This window comes from Cygnus atratus, chromosome 8, assembly GCF_013377495.2.
Source record: "Cygnus atratus isolate AKBS03 ecotype Queensland, Australia chromosome 8, CAtr_DNAZoo_HiC_assembly, whole genome shotgun sequence".
Lineage (NCBI taxonomy): Eukaryota > Metazoa > Chordata > Aves > Anseriformes > Anatidae > Cygnus > Cygnus atratus.
The window spans coordinates 21,531,752-21,556,847 of NC_066369.1; the positions used below are offsets into that span (position 1 = coordinate 21,531,752).

The window sequence follows — 25,096 nt, forward strand, 5'->3', positions numbered from 1 at the left end:
GCATCTAGGTTAGAACTAGGTTATTTTGTAAAGTATTTTCAGATGTCTTGGCTGTAGAAGACATTGCATAAATAAAGATTTCTTTGTATTGTGTGATATTATAATGTGTGAAAAGATTTACTGTGCAAATACAGTAACAGAATGGAGAAGAATCATGATCTGCTGTTTGTTAGTATGGTGCAATGTAAATATTTGCCTAGGTAGATTCTCTTGAGATTTCGTGTGGATTTCCCTGAACACTGGCATTGCTGGCTTTCTTTGAACGCTATGCTTCTGTCAGAAGTAAACATGTTCATAACATGTGATACTTGCCTCCATCAAAAGTTCTGTGGTTCTCAGGGAAAATAAAAAAAAAAATTCATCCTCTTCCAAAAAAAAAATGAGGAAAATATGCAAATATCTTTGTTAGAGCAATCTTAAATATACTTCTGAAATCTCAGCCAATGCTAAGAGAGTGGTGGGTCATGCTATGTACGGTTTGTGCACGCATGGACATACACTTGAAATACATTTCAAGGTGAAATATATTTCAGGGTGAGATTTCTCACTATTAGTGCTCTATTAGTAACTTTTGATAATTCTTGCAGCTTAGCAAAGGAGAAACTCACTGACTTTTGAATGACTCTTGAGCTTGCGTTGAGATGCCAACACTGAGTGAGCCACAGTCCCTGTTGTCACTTTGAGTGAATGGGGCTTGCTGGCTCCTTTAAAATCTGTCTTAACTGGCAAGCCTTGGATTCTTATCCTCGAGGTAAATAGAGTATATTCCCATGAAAAGATAAAGGACACAGATACCCAGAAATTGCATTCTTCTTAAATACCTGTCTTTCTGGTTGGGTTTCACGGAATGTCCTGTGTTTCTATATCCAGGCAGATGTACAAGTTGAGCCAATTGCAAAGATTATTAGCATGGTTTTGGAGAAGGGGCGTTTGGTCCTTTTAAGTCAGTCCTCTCCCTTCTAGGGAGGACAAAGTTTAGCTCTTTGCTTTGGGTAAACCTTCTCTTCAAAGGCATTTTTCTCAATTACTTTCTCCTGGCATTCCCAGTAGCCCTGTGAACTGAGAAACGACTCAGTTCAGCTCCTGTTTGGACCCATCTGAGATGCAGATACAGCTGCTGCTACAAAAGGATGCTCTGGTACACCAGCCTAGCTGAATGGGCCCAGCTAAGTTTAACGTAGTTGACTGCTGTTGTGGTTTAGCCCGGCTGGCAGCCAAACACCACACAGCCGTTCGCTCACCCTCCCCCCTCCCTCTCCGGGATGGGGGAGAGAAACGGGAAAGTGAAGCCTGTGAGTTGAGATAAGGACAGTTTATTAAGACAGGGAAAATAATAACAATAATAATAATAATAATAATAATAATAGTAATAATGTGTACAAAGTGATGCACAATGCAATTGCTCACCACCCGCTGACCGATGCCCAGCCTATCCCCGAGCAGCCGGCCCCCCCACCCCGGCTAGCCACCCCTATATATTGTTCAGCATGACGTCAGATGGTATGGAATACCCCTTTGGCCAGTTTGGGTCAGCTGTCCTGGGTCTGTCCCCTCCCAGCTCCTGCTGCACCCCCAGCCTGCTCGCTAGCAGGACAGAGCGGGAAGCTGAAAAGTCCTTGGCTTGGTGTAAGCATTGCTCTACAACAATTAAAACATCAGCATGTTATCAGCGCTCTTCTCATCCTAATCCAAAACATAGCACCCTGCCAGCTACTAGGAGGAAAATTAACTCTGTCCTACCTGAAACCAGGACAACTGCAAACCACCCTACATATGCAATCAAGCACTTTTCTCTTGGGCAGATGAATGAAGAAGAGTTACATGAGCTTAAGACGCTGTTTCTTGTAACGTGCACCTTCAGAACTATTTGTACAAACATGGATAACAACAACTAAAGGATTTTTTTTAATAGGCCGTAATAGAGCCTGGACTTGAAGACAGACTTGAAGATGGTGATGCTTTTATGGCTCATGACCCTTAAACAAACAACTTCCTGGACTGTGGGGTACCATTGTCCTGCTATGCTGCTCAAGCAGGAAAGATAGTTAAATTTCACTTAACAGCTCTATTAGTATATTTATTGTGACCTTACAATTTAGTCTGGAATATCAGTGGTTAATCTGTGCATCATATTTGATCACTTTCCTTTTTTTCCTCTCTTGTTTTGCAGGAGTAAGTCTGTGTCTGTAACACTGGGTGTGCTGACCACTTGCCTCAGACTGAAGAGGACTTGCTCTACTTTGGAATATGGTGCCTAACTTCTGCGTCTCAGTACTCACAGTGCCAGCAGTCATCCTGTGCTGCTTGATGCTGCCTTTAGCAGGAGCTGACAGTAAGTAACGCTCATTATCGAAAGGCCTGAATGCATTGCAAATTTTCTTTCAACAAATACTGATTCTTCTGGGTGTGTACTGGAAACACTGAGGAATAAGGAACAACCCTCCTAATTTCTTATTTTCCAATATGTGCAATGCAGGTAGATTGTGTGCGAAAGGGCACAAGTAGAACTAAAAAGGCTGACAGCATTTATTCAAGTGCTGGATGAGCTTTTGTAGTAGCTGCAAGATAAAAACCTGACAATTTGATTTCTAATATGTACAGAAGAGTAAAGAAAGTTGGGGGGTGAAGGAAGAGAGAAGTATTGGGGTTGCAGTAATTCCCGTTACTTTTTGTTCTTTTACCAGCTCTTAATTTGTATGGTACTGAGACATCTCTCCTAAGTCAGTGGGTGACTGAGAGGTGCTGGGAAAGGATGCGGATTTTTACCTTCTGGTGTAGCTCTCCTACACCTGTATTTTGGTAGAATTGGAGTCAAATGTTTCTTCTGGTGATGCTTTAAGTTGCTGTGCCTATGCCTGGTACTCTGAGAGTCTTAATAGAGCTGCTCTCGCAGGCTTGGGTTTGCTCTGTCCAGAGCAAGGAGAAAGCTGTGCATAAAAGGCTGCTGTGGACAGACAAGAGGAGAAAGCTGGCTAATAGTGGACTACTGAAAATAACTCAGTAGGATTTGCCCATCCTGATGGACAGCCCATCATGAGCTGCTGTGGTGCTTTGGTTAATTCTGCCCATGCCTGCGCGTTGTTGAGTGCTTCTGTGCATTAGCATACAATGGTTTTGGAGGATTCATTTTTTTCAGAGTGCCAAATGTTCACACATTCATTGCAGGCTCTGTGGCAGCTGTGAATACTCAGTGCCTTTGAAAGCATCCAGGGCCCATGGGATGCTTCAGTTGGAGCCGGGAGGTGACCATGATGCACCTCCTGAGCTGCCACCAACCATCTGCTTCTCCCTCTGGCTTTTCTTTGTCACCAGGCTTATAATTAAGATGTGATTTCATGAAAGTTGAAGAAGGTCTCCATGCCAGTAGGAGCATGGCCGAACGTAAAAACAGCAATGGACTGGGGTTCTTCAACGTCCTTGACTAAAAGGGGAGGAGTAAATTTAGAGAAATTGGAGAAGAAATGGAAGATTGATGTGAAGAAAGATACAAATTCACTATTTTTGCCACCACCAGGGGTGTTTTGTACAGGCAGCAGATTACTGTGTAATCTGTGTAAGTCTGAGATGCCTAATTAAACTGGGGGCAGCAGCTGTCTCCTCCTTCAGCTTTCTCCCCTGGCTGCTGATGCTGCTGGAAGACATTTATTCAGATTATTTTATGTCTACACATTGTAGCCCATTTTGGAGTCTGGCACAGAAAATTATGTGTTTAATGTTCTGGAGTGCGAAAAAAATTCTCCAAGGTTCATAATCTTTATCCTGGCCCCTGCAAAGAATAAAAACATCATTCCGTCAGCTATGCACAAGCTGGTGGAGTTTGAGGTGTCCTAGGATGGTTCTTGGCCTAAGGATAATCTGCAGTAGAATGGTTTGCCAGTTTTGTGGAATACTTTCAATGTGCTTAAATTGAAGAAAATTGGCTCTGTTTCACAGGCCCAGATCCAAATATTGGTGTCTCAGATGTGCAACACTTCTGTCTCGAGAAGCAAACATATCAGTATGTATGCTTTTTTCCCTAGCGCAGACCAGCTCTGAATTACTTCTACCTAATCTGCAAGGCAAATCTGGAGGACAGTGACCTTTTAACCATTGCAGTCACTGCAGGTTAACTGAGGGTTTCCTGGATGGCAAGTCTTGCTCTGTGTATTTTGGCAATTAATAGCTTCTCTTGCCCCACTGACTCTTGCCACCGACTCTCTCAGTGTCTGGGAGTGTGTGAAGCACCTGCTCTGCATCTCTGTAAGGGGAGGAAAGAAAAATCATCCCCAAACCCTGCGTGTTTCATGTCCTGCCATCAATGATGGAGGTGGGCAAAATATGGTAGCGAATATGGCACTGTGGAGAAATGAAGGGCGAGGGGGAGCTGTGGTAAAATCCTGCACGCTGGAGCTTACTGCAAAAGCTAGAAAGAGAGGTTGAGAAAGAAGCACGCCCATATGCACCTTCTTCATTTTTGTTGTCCCCATAGCATCTTGTTGGCCCCAGTCAAAGACAGTTTACTTGTCTGGATAGATCCCTGATGTAATATGGTTGTTCTTGGGATTTCGCTGTGATTCTGCCTCATCCCCGTTGCGGCGCTGCTAGGAAGCAGCAGAAGGATGGCTGGGCTCCCGATCTGCAAAGCACTCCTACATTTCTCCTATTAAAAGTAATGTGATAATGGGAGCAGGGTTATCTCTGCGTCTGCATTCCTGGGGTCAGTCTGCAACATCCCTTTTGTAGGGATGGCGAGGGCTGAGGGCAGGGAGCCGCCTCTGAGAGCAGTCTGCCGCGCTGCTCGGGTGCTTCCAGGCAGAACCTGGGCTTCCCTACCTTCCCGGCCTGTGCTTTGTCGCTGTTGTTGTCACAACACATTTCAGCCTTGCTGCCGGAGCTTCCTGACAATTAGGCAGCTGGCAGATAGCAAGACGTTAACGCCTGAGATAAAACAGATTGAATATGTATTGCGTAGCGGAATTAGGGCCGGGCGTGCGCTGCAACGCCTCTCCTGGAATTGAGTTCACGGGAGCTGTGAGTAATGTCGGCACTGAGGAATCGAAGGGGCACCCGAAGGTTAGACGCACGGCACCGTGTCAGGAAAGAGGTGCTCTCTGGGTTCCTCCCCGTGAGCAGGACGGGACCGGTGGTCTCAGGGCCTCTCCGGTGAGGTGCCCGGAGGAGAAGGTGAGCAGGAAGGGGCACGTGTGCGTGAGCGGTCGATACAGAAGTGCTAATTTGGTAGAAAGCACTTTCAAATCCTCTCCTGCTTTTACAGACTGCAGTAAGAAATTATTAAATTTTCTCTGTGATCTGACTGTGGTTCTGTCAGGGTGACCCTAATTCCATTAGAGCAGCTCAGAGCTGATTCAGGATGACTGTTTTACACTTTCTCCCTCAGCTTGCTTGTGTGTTTTTTTTGTGCACTCTGTGCTTCCCTGTCTGTCAGCTTTTGATTGTGCATGGGAAAAATGGCTTTGCAGATTTCATTTAATGTTCAGTTCAATTGTCAGCTAAAAGATGCTCTTTTCAAGCCTTTGGAAATATGTCATTTACTCTAATAAAATAAATAAAGCAGCAACAACAACAAAAAAATCCCCTCTCAAAATGCAGAGAAACTAGAAAAAAATCAATACTGTCATCAGAAATCACCAGCGATGTGTTTTGTTGTTGGTTTGTTTTCTTAAAATTAGGCTTTGTATTTGATGTACTGGGCAAGGCTTCCATTAGCCCAAGGAAGAGACCAAGTGTCCCATCCAAAGTCTTTCTAACTAAAATCTATCTCGGTGTGTCTTGCACGGAATTTCAAAGGGCTTAAGGAAGAAAACCACTTCAAAAGTGACCTTGTAGAAGGAAAGAACTAAGGCAGCACTTAGGCCAACTAGGTGTGAAGTGAGACGTGGTAAACAAAGAATTTGTACCTTCTGATTTCTAAAGATGGAGCAAGCCTGGCTTTTCTTTGGGAGGATGGCAGGAGCTTGCAGCAGTGAGCTGATGTCTGTAAAGACAGGTCCCTGGCCTCTCACCACCTCCTGTGAGCAAGGACTCTAAAGCATCTCAAAGCTGCCCTGCCCTTGGAAGGGATAGTCCCATTCTATCAGATAGGTATGTGTGTCATACAGGTTCTTTCCATTAACCATGTTTCTTGGAAGCTAATTGGGTTAAGGAGACACATTAAAAAAAAAAAAAAAAGGAAGATGAGGTAGTGATATTTGTGAAGGCTGAGAAGTGGAAGAGTACTGAATGCCCTTCCTAGACACGTGATTCCAGGTGAGCTCTGTTTTGCCAGGGATTTTGCACTGCACTGTGAAGTGCTGTTGGGAGGTTTTGGGTGGAAGAGCACTGGAGCTCTTGCTGTTGCTCTCAGCTCCCCTTGTGCCCTGTCTCTGTGTCTGCTGTTGCTCTTCTGTGCTCCTGGGACCCAGGCCCAGCGTAGCAGGGCGTTGATGCCCCAATTCAGCTCTGCCCCCTTTGCTTCATAGCCTGGGTGATGGCGCAGTGACAGACCAGCTCCAAGGACAGCTGGCCTGGGTCATCCCCTGGGACAGGCTTGCCGTGGTGCTCTGCAGAACAGCCCCTTTGCAGAGCTGGCCATCCAGAAAGTTGGGCCTGACGTTTCTCCATTGCTGCCTTGGATCTGTTTCTGCTTCCTAGTTTTTGTTTGCGTGCCCATCCCCAAACACTGCATGTGGTGATTATGTGTAATTGATATGATCACATCCAGGTATTGCAACACAGGTAAATACTAATTTTCTGCAATTCTGCTTTGACTAGCTTTGACAAATTCCATCAGTGAAAAAAACAGGTGAAAAATTGTTTAGGAAAGCCCCTGTACCTGGGGCATTGGGGTTGCATCATTAAGGGGCAGGCTGAAATATTAACCACAGTTATTGTGCAGCTTTATTGTTGGTGTCCTTGCTCATCATATGTATTTTTAGGTATAAATGGATTCTGTGCCTTTCCTTAAAATATCTGAATGCTGCCTGCTTGCAACTGAATGTTGCAGACATAAAGATAGGAAGGATGCTGTAAAAGCAAACACCATGTTGGGAGCAGACAAACGGATCTTTCTGCATTTACGGCCTTGCCCCTTTTTCCTCTGGCACTTGCAGGACTCCTGTGAATTTGTTTGGATAGCTACCTACACCAGGTCACAGCATTGCAATTTGTCTTTTTTCTTTATTCTTTAAGTCAACATCACTCATCAATCAACATCAGCTGCTGGGTCAAAGGTCTGCCTAGCTCCAAATTTCTTATCCAGCAATGGCCAGTGCAAAGACCTATGGAGGGTGTAAGAAGAGCATAAATATTTAGCAATCCCTTCCTGGTGTCACCTTCCAGCCTTCAGAGACCGGTGGCTCCTGAGCCCAGAGAGGTGGTACAGTAGCTCTGGGGCAGGATCACTGGGTTGTGCTCTCAGGCAGCTCTGAGCATGTTGTCAGTCACCAGGGGTGTCCTGGGGCTGCTGGTTTGCATGAAGACCACGTGTGGGCTCTGACTTCTGCCTCTGCATCGCGGCTCCTCGTGTTACCCTCTTCCTGCTGCTCTGCTCTGCCAGTCTCGCTTGCCATCCGCAGCACTCAGACGGAACCGAGTGGCCAGAGCTACTCTCCTGCCCTCGCAAGGGAGTTCCTGTGTTTAAACGTCTCTGCGAGTTATCCGGCACACTGACAGGTGCTGAGGGGCAGATATACTGAATACTTCTTTTTTTTTTGAGTGTGTGCAGTAGAAATGTGCTTATTTGCTATGTGATAAAGAAAAACAGTAAAACTACCTTCTTAAAATTTTATCTCCAATGTGGATTCATAGATTTTTAAGGCTAAAAATCAGATTAGTGTAGTATACTCTGACCTGCACAGCAGAGGCTGTATAATTTCAGCCAGTAATTTTTGCATCTACTTTTAACAGCTGGGGATGAGCTAGCACGTAGCTTTTAAGAGGCTATCAAATCACAGTTTGAAGACTGAATGGTAGGGAATTTACCTATCTCCTATGTGATCCATAAAAATGGCAAGTACTTATTACTTCTACAAATTTGTACTTATTTCAAGCTTGGTTTGTGCATTTTTGGGTTCAGACACTGGATGTTGTAACCTGTGTCAGCCAGGCTAGAAACTCCTGCTCTTCTATGCTGTTAGAGTGCAGAAGTTAGCCAAGCTGAAAGTTTGTCCTTTCCATTGTAGAAAAATGAGTTGGTCTTGATTTTTTTTTTTTTTTGTTCAGAGATTATTCTTAAAGTGTTTCATTAATCTTCCAGATTTTAAAATGTGTTTTTTAAAGTCAAAGGAGCAGCACTGAGAAAAGAAGCAAACCCCTCTTACCGCACAACAGCAGCAGTTTTGCCCCTTGGCCCATAGCATTGAGCTGGGACCATGGTCCTCTATGATGGCCTTTGAATCCTTTCCTAAGTCTCTGATTCCCAGGACACAAAATCCCATTTTATTAGTGTGACTTGGGTTCCTTTTCCTGAGTATCTGCCCTGAACTACGTAGAAGTTCATTCTGCTGGATCCCAGCACATCAACTTATCCAAGTAATTCTGTACTAGTAATCTACCCTTGTTTTTATTTACGGACTACCAATCTTGGTGAAGTTCATTCTTTAGTTTCCAAACCTAGTTGCAAGTTGGTTGCCTTTATTCACAGATGTTAGTCAGTTGTGACTGTCTGCACAAGCTTCTGTGAATATTTTAGGGAGATATTTTAAATATCCGATAGTAGGGATGGTGGCATTCTTTGCAGGTGAGCAGGAGCATTGGGAAATGATGATGAAATAATACAATTGGTCATGCTGCTGCTTGCTACTAGTAGTACTGACCTCAGGTGGGCAAAAAGCATGAGGTCTGCTGGAGCTTTCAGTGTTTTAGCTGAGCATTTGTAAAAAGTAATAAAGTAGTAATACGGATGCTTTTTTTGATTCTTTGATTATCTGTTCGTTATGGTGGTACTTCAGAATGATGCTGTAATACAAGATGATCAAGCTCGTTTTAGTGAACAACTGCGAGTGTGAAATTTGCTCAAAATATTATTCAGTCTTTTTTTGATGGTGAATGCATTTGTGTTGTTTTGTTTTTAAAGCATCTGTTCATGGATGTTTTTTTCTCTGATAAGATGTCTGTCTTTATGTATCAGTAGCAGAAAAAGCAGTGGTGTACTTTTAATTGAATGCTATATTTAGCCCCTTGTGTGAATCAGTGCTTTGTCTGGGCTGAAGAGAAATCTCATTTATTTTGTTGGTGTGAAAACACCGTAGGGTGCTTGCTGGAAGTCTTAAGTCATAGAAATGCCTCTTGCCTCACGTGCTTCATTGACATATCATTACTGGATTAAGCCAAAGTGCATCTTATGGATGATTGCTTTACATTTGTATATGAATTGTAGGTTGCAATGCTAGACTTTGCCCTGAATGTCAGTTAAGCCATATATATGGCTTAACTTTACTCAAATACATATATATATATATATATATATATATATATATATATATTCATTTATTTCCCTCTAAATAATGTCTACATGTGAGGATTTTGCTGGTTCAACTCAAAGGTGAATGGTAAAAGCCCTTCCGAGTTAATTGCAACGCAGGGAGGAGGAGACAATGACTCTTGAGCCTCTGTACTTAGATATCAGAGTGCAGAACACCTATGTGTTTTCCTTTGGTTTATTTTTAGACAAATTCACTTCAGCTGTTAGTGTAACCGTGGTGTTACTTCTGTTAAAAGTTCCTTTGAAAAAAGGGCTCCAGAAAAGGCCAGGAAATATGGGGCAGCTTTATTCACCTAGGTTTCCTGCCCCGAAACACTCCATCTGAAATAACCATTCTGAGTCTTGGCACCAGCACAAATGTGCCTGGCAGATAGGATGGTACATTTCCACCAGCTTGTCAAATCCAGCTCGTGGCTCGTGAGGGTGTTAGACGTGCACGCGTTGCCAAGTTGTTGCTTTCAGCGTGGAGCTGCGCATAAGGTACAGAGAGCACTTTACTGGGTTTTGAACAAGAAACTGAGGTTACCTGCTTTGAGGTGAATGTGAGAGTTGCCATGAGCCAGTTTCAGAAGGGATTTCGATCCTTGTATTTGACAAAAACTAGCTTGGAAGCAAGAAGACTATAAGTACGTTTTACTTGTGTTTAATTTACGTGAGGGAAGATTCACTGGAAGAAATGAGCGATGAAAAGTGAAAATCTTTTGACATGCTGAAGATAATTAAAATACTGATAAAGTGAAGCTGGCTATGTATTTTAATCTTATTTAGCATCCAATAAATAAACTTTCTATAGTTTCAAAATGCAAGAAAATCCTTACACAAGTGAACTTCTCTCACTCATTCACCACATTTGATTTACAGAGGATTTAATAAATGGTGGGGTTATGGTATCAGGGATAGGGAAGTGAGCATCAGTGAAATTCAGAGAGGATAAAAGAGAAACTACTTTCCTGTTTCCATGTAGAGCTCTGGAATGCCTTGTCCTGGCATGGCATGATCACTCTTGGCATGCTGACTACAAAGAATTTAGCGGGGCTCTTGGGAGGGTGATGAGGGTAGTCCAAGACATGGAAGGGCTCCCTTTGCTTCTGTTGACTGTGAGAGGAGGTAGTGGTCTTGGCTGTTGACTTGTCATTTATGCGTGCTGTGTACAGACTTCCAACATCTGTATGCTCTATTGAACACATTTTTTCAGGGGTTATGCAAAGTTCTTTAGTTATAACCTGTTGTTTTCAGCTTTCTGAGAGTTTCTTTCATGGCTGAAATGTGCCATGCTTGGTCTTCAGCCAGAGTTGGGGGGCCGTATTTTATGAGTTGGGCACTTGCTTTATGGATCTTCCTGCAGAAATTGTATTTGGACGCTTTTAAAAACAAGCAGAGTGGAAAAATACTTCTGTACCCTGTAAAAACAAGCTGTGGTGTTATTCATAGGTCTCAGGTCTAAAATGTCTGTGAAAATGTTTGACGTTACTACAGATGCGCTTCGGCTGTTGAGGGGAAATGTAACTTGGCTTGTGGAAGGGAGTGACCCTTAGAAAAATATGCTGTTGAATTATATAAAGGGGACTTTGTGCAAATCATTAAGTGCATGCAACTAAATAATGCTGTCTGAGCTTGTATGCAACTGAATCACCTGTATATTCGTTCTGTGAATGAAGCCAGAGCTACTCTCATCTCAGTGTTTTGAAGACCCAGAAGAGCACAGCAGAGGTGGTCCTCCAGATCCTGCAGCACATAGGGTGACGTGGACAGAGAGGGTTCACAGAGACACCATGAACTTTGTTTCCTAGTGCGTTCCTCTACTTCTTGAGGCAATTCAATAAATACAGTTTTCTTTGTTGCAGTTGTGCTGTGGTTGTACTGTAGGCCACAAGGGTTTGGACTTTCCTTAATTGAGGATGCCTGTAGAACCTCAATTCTGCTGTAGTTTAGAAAAGTATTTAACATAGTTATCTGCATACCTTCAGTTTTTTCTCAGATGTTAAGATATGTCTCTCTTACTGTGGCTGCAGAGTTGCATGCCTAGGAGCGGACTATGATTTTGTGTTTTTTTTACATGTTAAGATAGAGTCCCTTGGAATATGTAGTGTTCAGTCAGCGTGAGTACAGCTCATCTTTTCCGTTAGGCACTCAGCCTTCTGTTGCATATGAAGCTTTTTTCTTCCCTGAGTCAAATTTAGCTAAAATTTCTGGCGTTAATGTAGTATGTTGTGTGAGAACAGTTTCTTTTGTGATTTTGAGGAATTTAAGAAAATCCAACATGTAAGAGTAATATGGCAGTATTTCACATAGTGTTTTCCAGGTTTATGTCAAATGGCAGAAGAATGTATTATTTTGTGATAGAATCATTGGTGGACCACATCAAACAAGGTCCATTTAGCCCAGCGTTGCCCCGAGATAGCCTCCCACAATGGCCAACAAATGGGACATCTTTAAGGGAGGTGTGAAAAGAAAGATCCCATACTCTTGGCTCTTCTCATCCCACCCAAACTAGCTCCCGTTTTATATCTAAAATTAGATATTGTTGTAAGAAGCTGGACTCTTACTGTTGCTTCTCTAAAGCATTATTAATTGCAATAACTTTAAATATTGTTATATCCCCATGGGTAAAGGAATAATATCCAATGTAAATTTGTCAAGGTCAGATCAATCTAATTTCCTTTAATGACAGGATAACAGGCCTTGTGAATGGAGAAGCTGTAGATGTCATTTATCTTTAGTAAAGCTTTCAGTAGTCCCTCATGAGACTTTTTCTCATGAAACATCTGCTCATAGGGTGGGTATTTGGCAGTTCGGTAGCATTCAGCATTTGCAGTAATGATCTCTCTGATAGAATAGAGAACATGCTTATTAAATTTGCAGGCAGCAACAAGCTGGGAAGAGCAGCAAGCATGTTGGAGGACACCATTAGAATTCAAAATGATCTTTACAAATTAGAGAAACTGTCTGAAAGGATGCACGTCAATAAGGAGAAATGCGGATAGATGTTTGAAAATAGGGGTAATCAGCTATATAAATACAGAATGAGACACAACTGCCTAAACAGCTGGTAGACGACAAAGGTCTCGCAGCTCTAGTGGATCAGAAACCGTACAGGAGTCAACGGAGTCAAGAATGCCATGCTGCTTTGAGAGGCAACATCCGTGTTACGAAGAAGTGAGGAGTGCCATCCCAAAGACACATTAGATAGTCTTTCTACTCTGCTCCCGTTGGTAAGGTCTCCAATGAAACGATGTCTAATCTTGAGCACCACATTTCTAGAATGAGTGGGCTAATTGAGGAGAATCCAGCCCAGTGCTAGGAGGAGAAATGGTCTTCTTAAACTGGGAAGTTCAGGTCAGGTACTGAGCAAAGCTTGCTAACATAAGGGATTGCTGAGCACTGAATTGAATTTCTAGAAGAATTTGTGGAATCTCATAAATAAACATGCAGAAAGTGTTCCCTCGTATAGGCTTCGAATTGCTAATGTTATTTCTTGAATGCTTCTTTGTCTTCATTTACTAACCGGGAAGGTACAGGTTACCAGTCTGTCTTCTCTGGGTCACCTGATACTCTGGTATTTTTGTCCTGTCCTTTTTCATCCTTCATTCAAGTGACAATCGCTCTTTTCCATTTGACTTTGTAACTTCATGTGAAAGTGTCTTCAAGGCCCACAGTCCTCCTCAATGCCCTTCTCTGTCCCTCTGGCTCTCCTTGAAAGGAGCTGATGAGAAGAATCCAGGGGAGACCATGATGCTAACAAAATAAGACTCAAAGACAACCTCTGCATGTCATTTCCTCATGAACTGTCATAGGTTTGCTATCTTTTTGCACGCATCTGGGTTGACGAAAGGCTTTTCAGCTATCCGTTAGTGAACAAAATTTCAGGGGACAATTGCAGCGGGTGCTGTACATCTTGGAAGTCCTGGTGACCAAAATTTCTTTCTGCCTATTTGTGTGTATGAAAGGGAAGAACGGGTCAACAGCAGTGGAAAGGAAGATATGTATGTTTTTATTCCTTTTAATAACTGCACATCAACCCCATGGACTTTCGCCTGGTGAGGGGAGTCCCAAGATTCTGTGGGAGGGGAGCGCCTTGTGTTAGAAGATGATAGTTAATTTGTCGCATAGTTGTTTTGGGAAAGAAGACATTTGCCCACTGGAGCTTCTTCTTTGCCATGTTTCACATTAAGAGCCATGTACTTCTTGGAAAGCTTTCTCCAAAAAACAGATCAGAGGAAACTTTTCTTTTTCTTTTTTTTCATTTTTTCAAATAACTGATTTAAATCAAGATGCAGGCTTTTATAGAACTCCTGAATTCTGGAAACTCTGACCATTATGTTGGGATGTTTTTTTTTGCAGTCAGACTTTGGCTTCAAACAGCAATTATTTTTCACAAGATGAAAATGAAGTCTGTTGCCTGTTATGAATAATAGAGTATGGTAATATTACAGCTATATATGCAAACTCTGCAGACTGGCAGCACAGCTGCTAAGCGTTACGTTTTTAAAATGTGTACAATCTTTTGTCAACAGAATTAAAAACAGGAACATTACATGGTTTGTTTCTGCATGAGGGTGTTTTGTAAGGAAATCTAATGATGAACTGTTCTACATTTTGACCTTTAAAAATATTTCTGAGCCTTTGCACCTTCTAGTGAATGGAGGAGATTCTCAAATTAAGACGTGGAATCCTAATAGTGCCTCTGACATTTCCTAGGCCTGGCTGCATACCTGTGCTTGATTAGTTTTGTAATGTGCCTGCTCTGCCAAGCTGGAGCCCCTCACATGCTCTGCAGCTGAGCTTTCTTTAATGCAGTTGCACTGTAAACCTGGTTCCAATTAAAAGGTGATGCAGTTCTGGTAATGGAAAGTTGTTTTATTGTTCCTCTCCCCAATATGCATGCAAGTGGAAGTGTTGTAGGAGAGCGTTATCGCTGTTGTTTTTGTAGTTCTTCCTTATCTTCTATCAGTCTTCGTATACCAAAAAAAAAAAAAAAAGTGAGAAATGCAGCATGCCCAGCTGTCTGAGGGCGAATGTGAATCAGCGAGATAAACCTTCAGAGGCTGAAATGGGCCTGACTACAGATGATCCTTCAGTTCTTTGCTACCATTCTGTAGCCTTTATACCGTGTGTTGAACTACAGGCAGCAGGAGAAAATGTTTGGAAATACAGCAAGGAGCACAAAGCCCATCACGTTGGTGCTGAGAAGGAAATGATGCTCACTCAGGCAATCTCCTTCTTCTGCTCTCCTCCTCCTACCCACGGAGCAGGGAAATCAGGGGAAACGACCATGAAAGTGAGAACACAAGAAATAATGAATAAATGCGAAGCACAGAGTACGTTTAAGTTTTCTGTCCCTCACAAGGAAAGAGCTAGAATGGGCTTTGGCATCCTGCTGCTCAAGAGAAGCTGCAGACAAACACTCTCCAGGCGCTGCCGAGCGGCTCCTCGGGTGCCTCTGCGCTCTTCTCACCTGCGGAAAGGAACACCAACGTTAGCAGATCGCCGATTGTGTCTGAGCTGGCAGAGGGTCCCAGAACTGATTTATAGCACTTGTTCAGCTTTCAGCGAGCAGCAAATGCGTTGCTTAATTATTCATGGCAGATGTATTATTGCAGGAAATTAAGACATCAAGGAAACAAGTAAAAACTATTACTGAATGGAGCTATAAACAAGGTAAGGTGGAAGGAGAGGCAGGGGGACAGTGCTGAGCCGTTAGAAGATTGTGCTCAGGAGCGTTTCATGCTTTCTGAAAATAATCAGTTAAATTCCCACATCTTCAAGTGATAATTCATTGCCCGTAATTAAATATTCTGTTAGCTAACAAGCTGGATTTAATTTGTTACATTTGTCATTTAAATTATCACATTTGTGAATGTGTGAAACCTTCCTATTGCTCCTTTCAGCATGTCCACGTGCGCACAGTTCTCTTTACATCTGCAGCCTTCCTCGGGAGATTTGCCGTTTACCTTGTGCGGCAGTGAGGTGAGGGCAGCCTTTGGCTTTCTGTACCAAGCACACCGGCTGCAGGTCCCCGGGCAGCTGTCTGCCTGCAGCAGTGGGGACGGATGGTGCTGCTGCAGAGCACGGGACCCCAGCATCAGAGCTGCTGGTGCTGGATTTCCTCTGCCTGAAACAACATGCTAACGGTTACGCATGCGCCCAGCCCTCTTGCAGGTGGTGCTGGGGATTTATTCAAAGGTTTATGTGTTAGTTTTGGGGGTTACTGCCTTGAACCAGTCCCTAATCTCTGCCTAATAGCCCATGTTCCTATGGAGGCTGGAGCTGTTGACTTTGGAAAGCACCAGCACCTTTTGGCTCATCAGGTGGCACTAGAAGGGGTCTGGTGGCTCTTTCATGTGTGGAGGGAGTTTTCTGTTCATATTTGAACCAGGTTCCTGTCAGCTCTAACCCTTGGACATTTCATGACGGTTTTCCAAATATGTATTCGATACTGCTGGTCCCCCTGCCACCTCCCAGAAAAAAGTTATTGAGAAGAAAGTGGCTTAAAGTATAACCTTTCAACTTCTCTTGCTATAGTAGAATTTTTAACTTTATTGAAAAAAATATGTACAGGGAGCACCTCTGAATTTGTGTGTGACGTCAGGCTTCCAAGACTTTCCATTTCATTACTATTCATGAGTTGGTCATTTTGGTACACCAGTTTTACTTTTTGAGCCCTTTATCTTGTAACTTCAATTATGTGGCTGAAAATAGGACTTTTAATATTAAAACTTACAGAGGACTGGGAGCAATTTTAAGGCAAGCAAAGGGTGGTTCAGGGCCGTATCACAGAGAGCATCTCTATAGGCTGGGTTGCTCTTTGAAATGTCTTTTCTGTGGTGCAAGTGTACAAACTGGCAAAAGTTCAAAAGTTGTCATTATTCATAGTCTTTCAAAGCAGTGACAAAGTAGCCTTGTGTGGTTGCATTCCTGTGATGGGAGTTGTTGGAGTCTACTTGCAAACTGAGACTGTTTGGAGACTGAGAAAATGGGAGATGAAAGGGAAGCATTCTCTTGCTTGTCCTATAGGGTTAATTTTCTTGATTCTTGCAAGCCGCGGTGCACGCACAGCCTACGTACAAGTGATATGTGTATATGCAGAGTACGTATACAAACGATACGATAACACGATAGGAGTTGAGCAAAAAAGAGATCTTACAGGAATCCGATACTAAGTCATAAACATTCAGGAGCGTGTTGCTAACTGGATTTTTGTGAGAGTTGGCTGTTCTGTACACGTGCATCTCAGTATCGCCCAAACAGAGCTTGCAGACCTAATCAATTGGTTCCCGAGCCGTTTAGCTTTTTTAATTACTCTTGTCAAAGTGAAAATTATGTGAAAGGACTCGACTGTGCAATTAGCTGCTAAACGTTTTCTGCAGCATAGTGGAAAAACAATATGAAGTCCCAGAATAGCAGTAGATACAACCAAAGAAAAAAATCTGTTTTAATGAAGAAAGAGATATCCTAGTAAGTGATCTGAATGAAGGTGATTTCCCTGATTGTTTATTTTTTAAACATGCCTATGTTGACAGATGTGAGCAGAGAAGTCCGAGTTAGAAGTTTGGGCCAGGTGCAAGGTTCGTTATGCCCTGATGACTTCCCCTGGGCTGAAGGCCCTGCCCTTTGGTGAAAGGGGCTGTGGTACATCCCGTAGCCGTATTCTCAGTGCGGTGCTGCTGGGGGCTTCAGGGGGAAAGGTTTGCTCGTCCCTGCACCACGGCACGGGGAGCGTGCAGGGGGTTTCTTCTGTGGGCTGCGAGAGCCTGATTAGCGCTCGTTCAATGATCTATAGATCATCTCCTCAGACAAATTATATCTCTCAACAGCTTCACACTAAACTAATCTAGGCATTTAAAAAATAAATAAATGAGGCAGTGTCTATAAAGAGTTCCCGTCTAGTGAAGTGAAGCAGTTGGAGTCTGATTAATGAATCCCATTTAGCAGCCCGCATGTGTGCTCACCGCTCCCCTCCGCGCAGCTTTGTCATCCAGGATGGCCCCTGTCACACCACGCCGGTGTGTCACACCGCGGTGGGGTCTGTCCTGGGGCTGAGCCCGTCCCGGGGCTGAGCGAGCCCTGGGCAGGTGGTGGCCTGTGCTGGGGAGGCGTGTGGTCCCGTCGTCGGTTGGGTGCGTGTGCCCCTAGTTGTAGGTAAAGGGCTTGGTCTTCACCAGGCTAATACACGCAGTGTTTTTATGAGCACTGAAAACAATGAAGTGTGAATTTCCTGAGTGTTTTATAAATGGCTGAGCTGGTGGAAGGGACTGGTGGGGGCTGGCCAAGCAGGCTCACTTCTCCCCAGACCAGCACGGCGAGGGCAGCTCGGCAAACCCTGACGCTCCATCTTCTGTGTTTGGAAACGCTTAATAGATTCGACGGCTCAGAATTTTAATGCGGCTTTTTTCTGTATTGATAGAGGTCTTTGAAGTCACTTGAACATTTTACTAAGCGTACATGCCAGGTTTTAAGTTATTTGTAGCAGGGGCTTGATGATTTCTGATCTTCATTAGGCTGTGTACTGGAAGGTCAGTCGACACGCACACGCCTCCAGTCATTTATTCTGCTGCCTCTTAGCGCCTGCTGAACCAGGACGTGCTGCTGGAAAAGGAAATTGCTTCTTTAGGATAGTGAGTAATTTTTCCCAAGATACAACATTTTTACTAGGACTCAAGTTCCAGCATCGCACATGGGTGGGATTTTTTTTCCCTAGGAGATGAGGCCAGACCCAGCAGCACTGAGACATCCCTTCACTGGGGAGGGGTTGGAAGCAGGTGTGATAGGGCTCGGAAACCAGAAAATTCTTCTGTTGGGGCTGAAACAGCAGATTGACTTCTGATTTGGGGTTATACCTAGAGGCAGTGAGATACCGTGAGCATAGAAAGTATGTGATAGCTCCGCTTTGTCTGTAATACCTGTTGGGTTCAGCACATGAGCCGCAAGGGCTCTGGGAGCCAGTGGTCTGCGTGCAGTGCAGGAAAGCGATAGGGCGAGCTGCCCCTTTTGCTGAAGCAAGGGAGTGCAATGAAAGGGACACCAGACTGCAGGACGGACAAGTCTCATGGTTACAGCACTTCTTGGTGTCCCAGAGGTTTGAGTTCCAGAAGCCCTGGAGATGCTCCTCATTTTGAACATCTATAGAGGGAGTAGCTTTCTAAAGGAAAGCGATAAAATGCACCCTGAACACAGAAGATGGTGCCACTCCAGTTATGCTCTGAGAGCATTTCCTGTTGGGACAAAGCCAGGTAACTTTTCAGGCAGTGAAAAGTTTCAGATCGTTTCTGGTGTGTGCCATGTTTGAATGTTCATGGTGAGGCAGGTGTGACACGTCCCTAGGAAGAGCAGTGAAGAACTGCTTTCTGTTCTGAGGCTCACTTGATAAAAAAAAAATTGAGACCGGGCTGTGAGCACAAAGTTTTTAAGCTGCAGAAACAGAGAATAGGAAGGAAAAGGTGCTTCTGCCTGGGGGAATTTAAATACCTTTTCTCAAAATGTTTGCAGGTGGATCGCCTTACAGGTATGTGAGAAATGTTTGCATTTTTAAGATGCAAGAGGTGCTGCAGATGTGCTGGTCTCTCATCTCCACCTCCCTCCTCCCCCTTTGCTGCTTGTGATTTAACATTTTGGAAGTTCTTCGGGGAGTTAAATTTTGTCCCTGCAATCCTTTTTAAATTATAAATGATTTTATAAGCAAGTCCTCTTGACTGTGGATTGGCAATCTCAGTAAATTATTTGGTGGGATACTTAATTTGAAGTTTCTTCATTGCTTATGACAAGATGTTTCTGCTGCTGTCACTGTTGATGATTCATAGCTCAAGTGAAGTGCTTAGCACTTCACAAAACATGTAACAGAGGCAGTCCTGCTCATAAAGCGCTTCCACCCTAAAAATAATAATAATAAAAAGCCCCGGGAGAGCTGTGGTGGACTCTGCTGAAACTGCAGGTGGGGTGGACTCCAGGAACGGTGTTAAAAACAGTCAGGGGGAGGCCGGGGGCCCTTCCTAAAACCAAATCAGAGGAGAATCTGAGATAACACCTGGTACTAATTCCCATATTTTGTCCAGAGCTACATGTATGAGCAGTCAGGGGAGTTTGGGATTTGTTACTATCAGTGCTCACACACGGGGACGGGGTGCTCGTCACAGTCCCTCATGATTCGGGGTGTTCTGCTTTAGTGGCTGGGTTCCCCGTGCTGCACTGCACGCCCTTGCCTGGGCTGTGGGGTATCTGGTGGATGATTAGAAGGAAGTGGGAAAATTAAGAGGCCTTGCACTGGTTAGAGAAAAAACATAAAATGAAGTATTGAAGTACTGGCACCATCTGGATGCGACTGATACTGTGCTCAGTGTCTGTGTGTTAGACCAAAAAGTGATCCCTATTAAAATTATGCAGACGAGCCTTTTAAGGGCAGAAGGAAGGAGTGGCTGTCTGCCTAAATTCCTGCTGTTTTGCCATTACTGATGTTTTCTCTGTAAGAAGCTTCAATGAGGAAGCCTGACAGATGGCAACAAAAGGAGCAGTGCAAACAAGGGCACTCCTATAAAATAAACACTGAGCTTTAACCGTTTCTGCGAAGTGTTCAAAATACGTTTAAGAATTTGGGCAGAACTACACAGACATTGTACGGCGGTTACGTGAAATTTCAGAAAAAGCAGCGGAGGCTGTTTTTTCCCCCGCCAAGCCAAATTCCAGGGATACCACCGAGAGCTGCTTTCCTTTCCCCGCGAGCAGCTGCGCGCCCTGAATGCTGATGGGCAGCTGGTGCTGGCCGTGCTCTGCCAGCAGCCTCCTCCATTTTTCTTCCTTTTTTTTTTTTTTTAAAAAAAAAAAAAAAAAAAGAAAATTCTCATGTTCTTGGTTCAGGCTTCGCATTATAGGAGTGCATTTACAGCTCTACAAATTCAGTGAAAAGGAACAAAATCATGAATGGGCCGGAAGGATTTAAGGGGGGGAAGTCCGCCCAGTTTGGGCAAGTGGTGTTTGAGGATTCTGTGCTGGCAGCCAGTTGGGGGTAGAGGAAATTCACTTGCCTCAGAGAGTTATTCCAGGTTTTGGTTGGGGTTTAGCCCTTTGAGTGCTCTTGGTCTGATGGGAGGGTGGAGGAGACTGGGGAATTGAAGGGCTCCTTGCTGGAGCTGAATGAGGTGTAAATATAGGAGGAGGAAATTTTAGCTAACTTGGGAAGGTCGTGATGTGGGCTGTTTATAAATAGGCTTGCATCTTTTAAATCTAAAGCAGTGTCAGAGCTACTGTGTGTTTAAAAGCACTTAAGGTTTGAGTGGACCATAAAAATACGTGCAGATGTTCTTCCTTCTTGACTCTCAGCTTTCAGAATATTCAAACCACTGCGGTGGTTTTCTTCACAAAGTGTTTTATGGGATCTCCGCAGCGTTTTAAAATCAAACCAGGACTTTCTCTCCAATATTTAACCTTGACTAGAGAAACACGTAAAAGAACATTCCAGTGTGTGTTTCTGCAGGTATAATTTACATCATTTACATTTTAAAGGGAGAGCCTTTTAAAGTTGAAAGCAAAAGGAGGTGGAGTTGAAAGGTGAGCTTCTGAACCTGCGCCTCATTACCTGATCTCTGAATGCTGGGCTTCTTACCCCAGCTTTGTGCTGGTGCTGTGACAGGCCTGAGTTCAAGCTGAATATATGCTGGGTCTGACTGATTTTTTCTGTTAGGAATTCACCGATGTACTAATGAATGCGAACTCAATTTAGTCCCTCATAGGACTTTGTTTTGCCCGTTGCATGTCCATCGGAAATGCTGACAGAGAAACCAATCTTTCCTTTTTTAATATTAAAGCACAATAACAGCTTATTTAACACTGTATAAGAAAGAGAGGTTTCAGCAGCAGTGCACTTCAGTGGAATAGCGAAGATATTTCTGTGCGCTGCTCTACATCAAAGCTCTGGAGCAAGATTTCCCTGCCACGAGGTGACCTCCGCAGGGCTTCAAAGTGCTGGTGCGTTGCCCATCAGCCAGCTCCATGCGTTTCCTTTGACTAGTGGTGCTCTTGCTTAAACCACAGAAAAGGACTTCTATGTAAGCACTTTCTTGGGAAAACTTTAAGTATATGGACTTTTGAAATCAAATGCCAGGATTTTTTTTTCAGTTGCCATTAAAAAAAAAACAAACACACATACTTGGCAGAAATAGGAGAAACTTAAGTATAGGGGAGCTTCCTGGGAAAGATCTGGTGGTTTCTGAGAAGCCAACTGCGTGGTCTGTCAGTGATACTCATTTTGGCCCCTTGGTAGTTGTGTTGCATGTGAGCTTGCATATTTTTTGATATATTGCAAATGCTTTAGCACTCCTGCTTATTAAGGAGAACTGTCTCAGATGTTCCTCTGAGTTGTATTTCTGTGTGTTGTGTCGTGGAAAGTAAGAGTAATTTATTGTCTCTGTTAATTGGACGTGTGATCTGGATCAAAGTTCTCTTGAAACCTCCAAGAATAGCCAGCCTGTTATCAGTTAATGTTAGCCAATATCAGTCATTTGCCTTGCAGGAAATAAAAATCTCCAAGCATCAGGCCGGGGCCTAATCCCATTGCCTTGCCGTTCCTTCCCTATCTCCCTAGTTGGGTCATGTGTCGCTTTATAGCGGGGACAGTTTGCATGTGGTGTACATTGGGTCTCAACCTGAACTTCAAACCTGTTTGTTTCCTGTGAATTTTTTACGCTTTGGTGAATTTCCTGGCAGAAGAGCTTTGTTCAGCTCATCAGCCTTGGGAGCTGCTCCAGCTTTAGTGGGATTCCCTTTGCGGGGGCTGCGCTGGTGCAGTGCCCTTGGCCATGTCCCATTGGGGACGTCTTCCCTCTTTGCCCTTTCCCTGGGCAGGGCTCCAGGCATGTGTCCACGGCACGTTATCCATGTCTCAAAGACAAGTGAAACCATTGCTAGCCCGTCTGTTTTCTTCCTTGAAGCCAGTCAGATCCATTGTACAGATCCATTTTGTTGCTGGAAGCCAAGATGAGCCTGTGGTGGAGCTCTGGTGACACTGCTCCAGCTGGGTGAGCGGGGAGGTTTGGGTTCTGCTTACCACTCCTTTGGTTCACAGGGAGGAGGAAGGACCTGGCAAGCACGCTCAGCATGGCACAGACCTTATGTATCCTTCCGGGCGTGGGAGTTAAGATGCCTAAACGTTTGGAGACAAAGGTAGTGACCATGGCTAGTAATAGTTGGTCTCCTTATGCTCATTTACTATTTTTTTCATACATTTTCAGCTATTGCTAATGAAATTAAGAAACAGTTGAGTAATTTTTGATTTAATTAAGACTAATCTTGCAATTTGAAGTAATACGTTACTTTCTACTCTGCTTTTTCTCTTTTAAAGGCTCATAAGGAGAAAAACCCGCTCAATAGACCATTTAATGAAGGATAAAAATGATCAGGTCGTGCATTTTCTCCTTGTATTGTTCGACCATAGCATAATATATATCCTGTCATTATTCCCACCCCATCCATTAGCCATCACAGTTCAGAAATAAACAAAATCCCTGCTCCCGTCTCCATTAAATGTAATTTTACAAACTGCATTATAACAAAGCTAACTGAGCTATAAGTAGGGAAAAAAGACCTTAGTTTTCAATGTAAATGGCATAAATCTGATTGTACAGAGAGGATGTGTGGGAAGGTATTGTTGCTGTAAGGATATTAGATGAATAAATTTAAAAAAAATTAAATCAAAGAACTGTTTTAGAATTCAGTGGTTGCAATCAAGAAGTAAAAGTCTTTTGGGGGAAACTGCTAGGCTTCTCCTCCTGGAAGTGCACACTGAAAAACAAGAGTCAAAAGTCACGGGTTGCAACCACAGGATTTATGATTGGTTTATGGGGAAATTTTTTGTGAGTGTGGTGCCGAGCTGGAACAGGGGACAGGAGAGGTCTGGGGATCTTCTTTGTGGAGGTTTTCAAAGCTCAGCAGGACAGGGTCGTGAGCTTACTGCTCTAACTTCAGTGTTTCACTGAGCTGGAGGTTGGAGTAGATGACCTGCACATGTCCCTTGCAGCTTAAATTATTCAATCCTTTGTGGAGTGGACTAAGACGTTTGATGTAAGAAATTTGGGAAACAATTTTCTTGATGCCGCAAGACTGTATGGCATCTACTCAGAGCACTTTGCAGCTTGTATTGGAGTGGGGTGAGGGGTGGTGTGTTTCCCTAACACCTTGTTTGCAGGTTCTGGAAGTTGAGAATAGCAGGTGAATTGGAAATGCAGAAATAAAGCTTTCGATCCATAAAAGAAGTACAAAGTAGAACTACCTTAAATTTGACCATGGTTTAGATGACTTTTTTTTCCCTTTAGGGAATGGAGGTTGGGGAGGATTGTTCTCTTTCTCAGCTTTTGGATTATATTTCCTTTTTATGGGGATGGCAAAAGCTGGTGCATAACATTATTCAGTACATGCAGTATGCTGTAAATGAGTATTGATCTCCCCTTTCTGGGCTTTGCATTATTTATAGATCAGCCTCTACATAATTGCATTTGAATACTAGTAACTAGTCATGTTTCCCATAAAAATAGAAAATGCATATTTTAAACAGTTTCTTTGGAACTGCTTTATCTTCTCCCTTTGGTGTCTCTGTCGTTCAGAGCTCCACTAGACCCCAGAGATCCTCCTTGGACTTTATTCACATGATGACCACTTAGCAGAGCTAGTCTCCAACCAACACAGTTGTGATATCCTGAGACAGCCTCGAACACAGTTGTTTCCTGTCCCCCACTCAAAAAAAAAAAAAAAAAAAAGAAGGCTAGAAATGGGCTGAATGTTGAATTCCTGGTACCTGCTTGGGCATCTTTGTGTTTGGTCATCCTGCACCCGTGGGGCTGTTGGAGATGTTTGGTGGCAGTGCCACTGGGGTCACCTCCTCTATGAGAGTGGGGAGAGTCACCTGGCCCTGGTTCGTTTTTGCTCTCGTTTGGGTGAGCCTGAAATTAGGGTTTCTCTCCTCCCTGGTGAGCAGAGGGAGTTGAGCTGATTCTCTCAGCACAGTTGAAGGCTAACCTTGGAGAGTCTTGGTGGGAACTGAGGGAGGGGAATATTTGACGTGATAGTCAAAAGCTCAAACATGAGAGCAGTGGAAAAGGTTGAGGTTGCTGTTTTTATACTGCAGAGTGTTTGCTAATTAGGAAGGGAGGGCAGTGCGTCACCACAGAGTAGCTGGAGAGCTCTAGACCTGCTTCTCTGTATTCATAAAGTCTGTTGGTCTGCAGGGACTCCTGAAGGGGTTCCACTTGTGTCCTCCTGACTGATCAGTTTGGTTTCTGTCACTGACAGGCAGTGATGTATGCAGTCCTGAGCAAGTTTCTCTTGTTTTTCCTGTGTGTGTGGAAGTGGACGCATGAAATAATGCCCTTGCCTTCCGTACCACGCTTGCAGAAGTAGCAGCCAGTGCTTGGCGAGTGGCACGGGTGGCTTTTGTCTCTCTCATTTCATCAGCCTGCTCCCTGTGAGCAGAGCACAGTGGTTTTTCTGCAAATTCTGGTATTATCTTTAATTATTTCTGTTTAAATCCCTCTTCCCCATGTCCACCCCCCAGCCCAAACCCTCAGCCCTGCGTGTGTCCCCTGTGCTGACAAGGGGCTGGGTGCGGAGGCTGCGGGGACGTCAGCACCGAGCTCCGGCAGCTGCCGCCATTCGATG

At 43.8% G+C, this 25,096-nt stretch overlaps 1 protein-coding gene across 1 annotated transcript in view; it reads left to right on the plus strand.

Annotated features, from left to right (window-relative positions):
• PTPRF (protein tyrosine phosphatase receptor type F) overlaps positions 1-25,096 on the plus strand; it is a 371,540-nt gene that overhangs the window by 130,649 nt on the left and 215,795 nt on the right. Inside the window, exon 3 of the mRNA XM_050712309.1 lies at positions 2,171-2,332. Coding sequence (XP_050568266.1) covers positions 2,248-2,332 — 85 coding nt within the window. The 5' untranslated portion in view covers positions 2,171-2,247. The remainder of the gene's footprint in view (positions 1-2,170; positions 2,333-25,096) is intronic.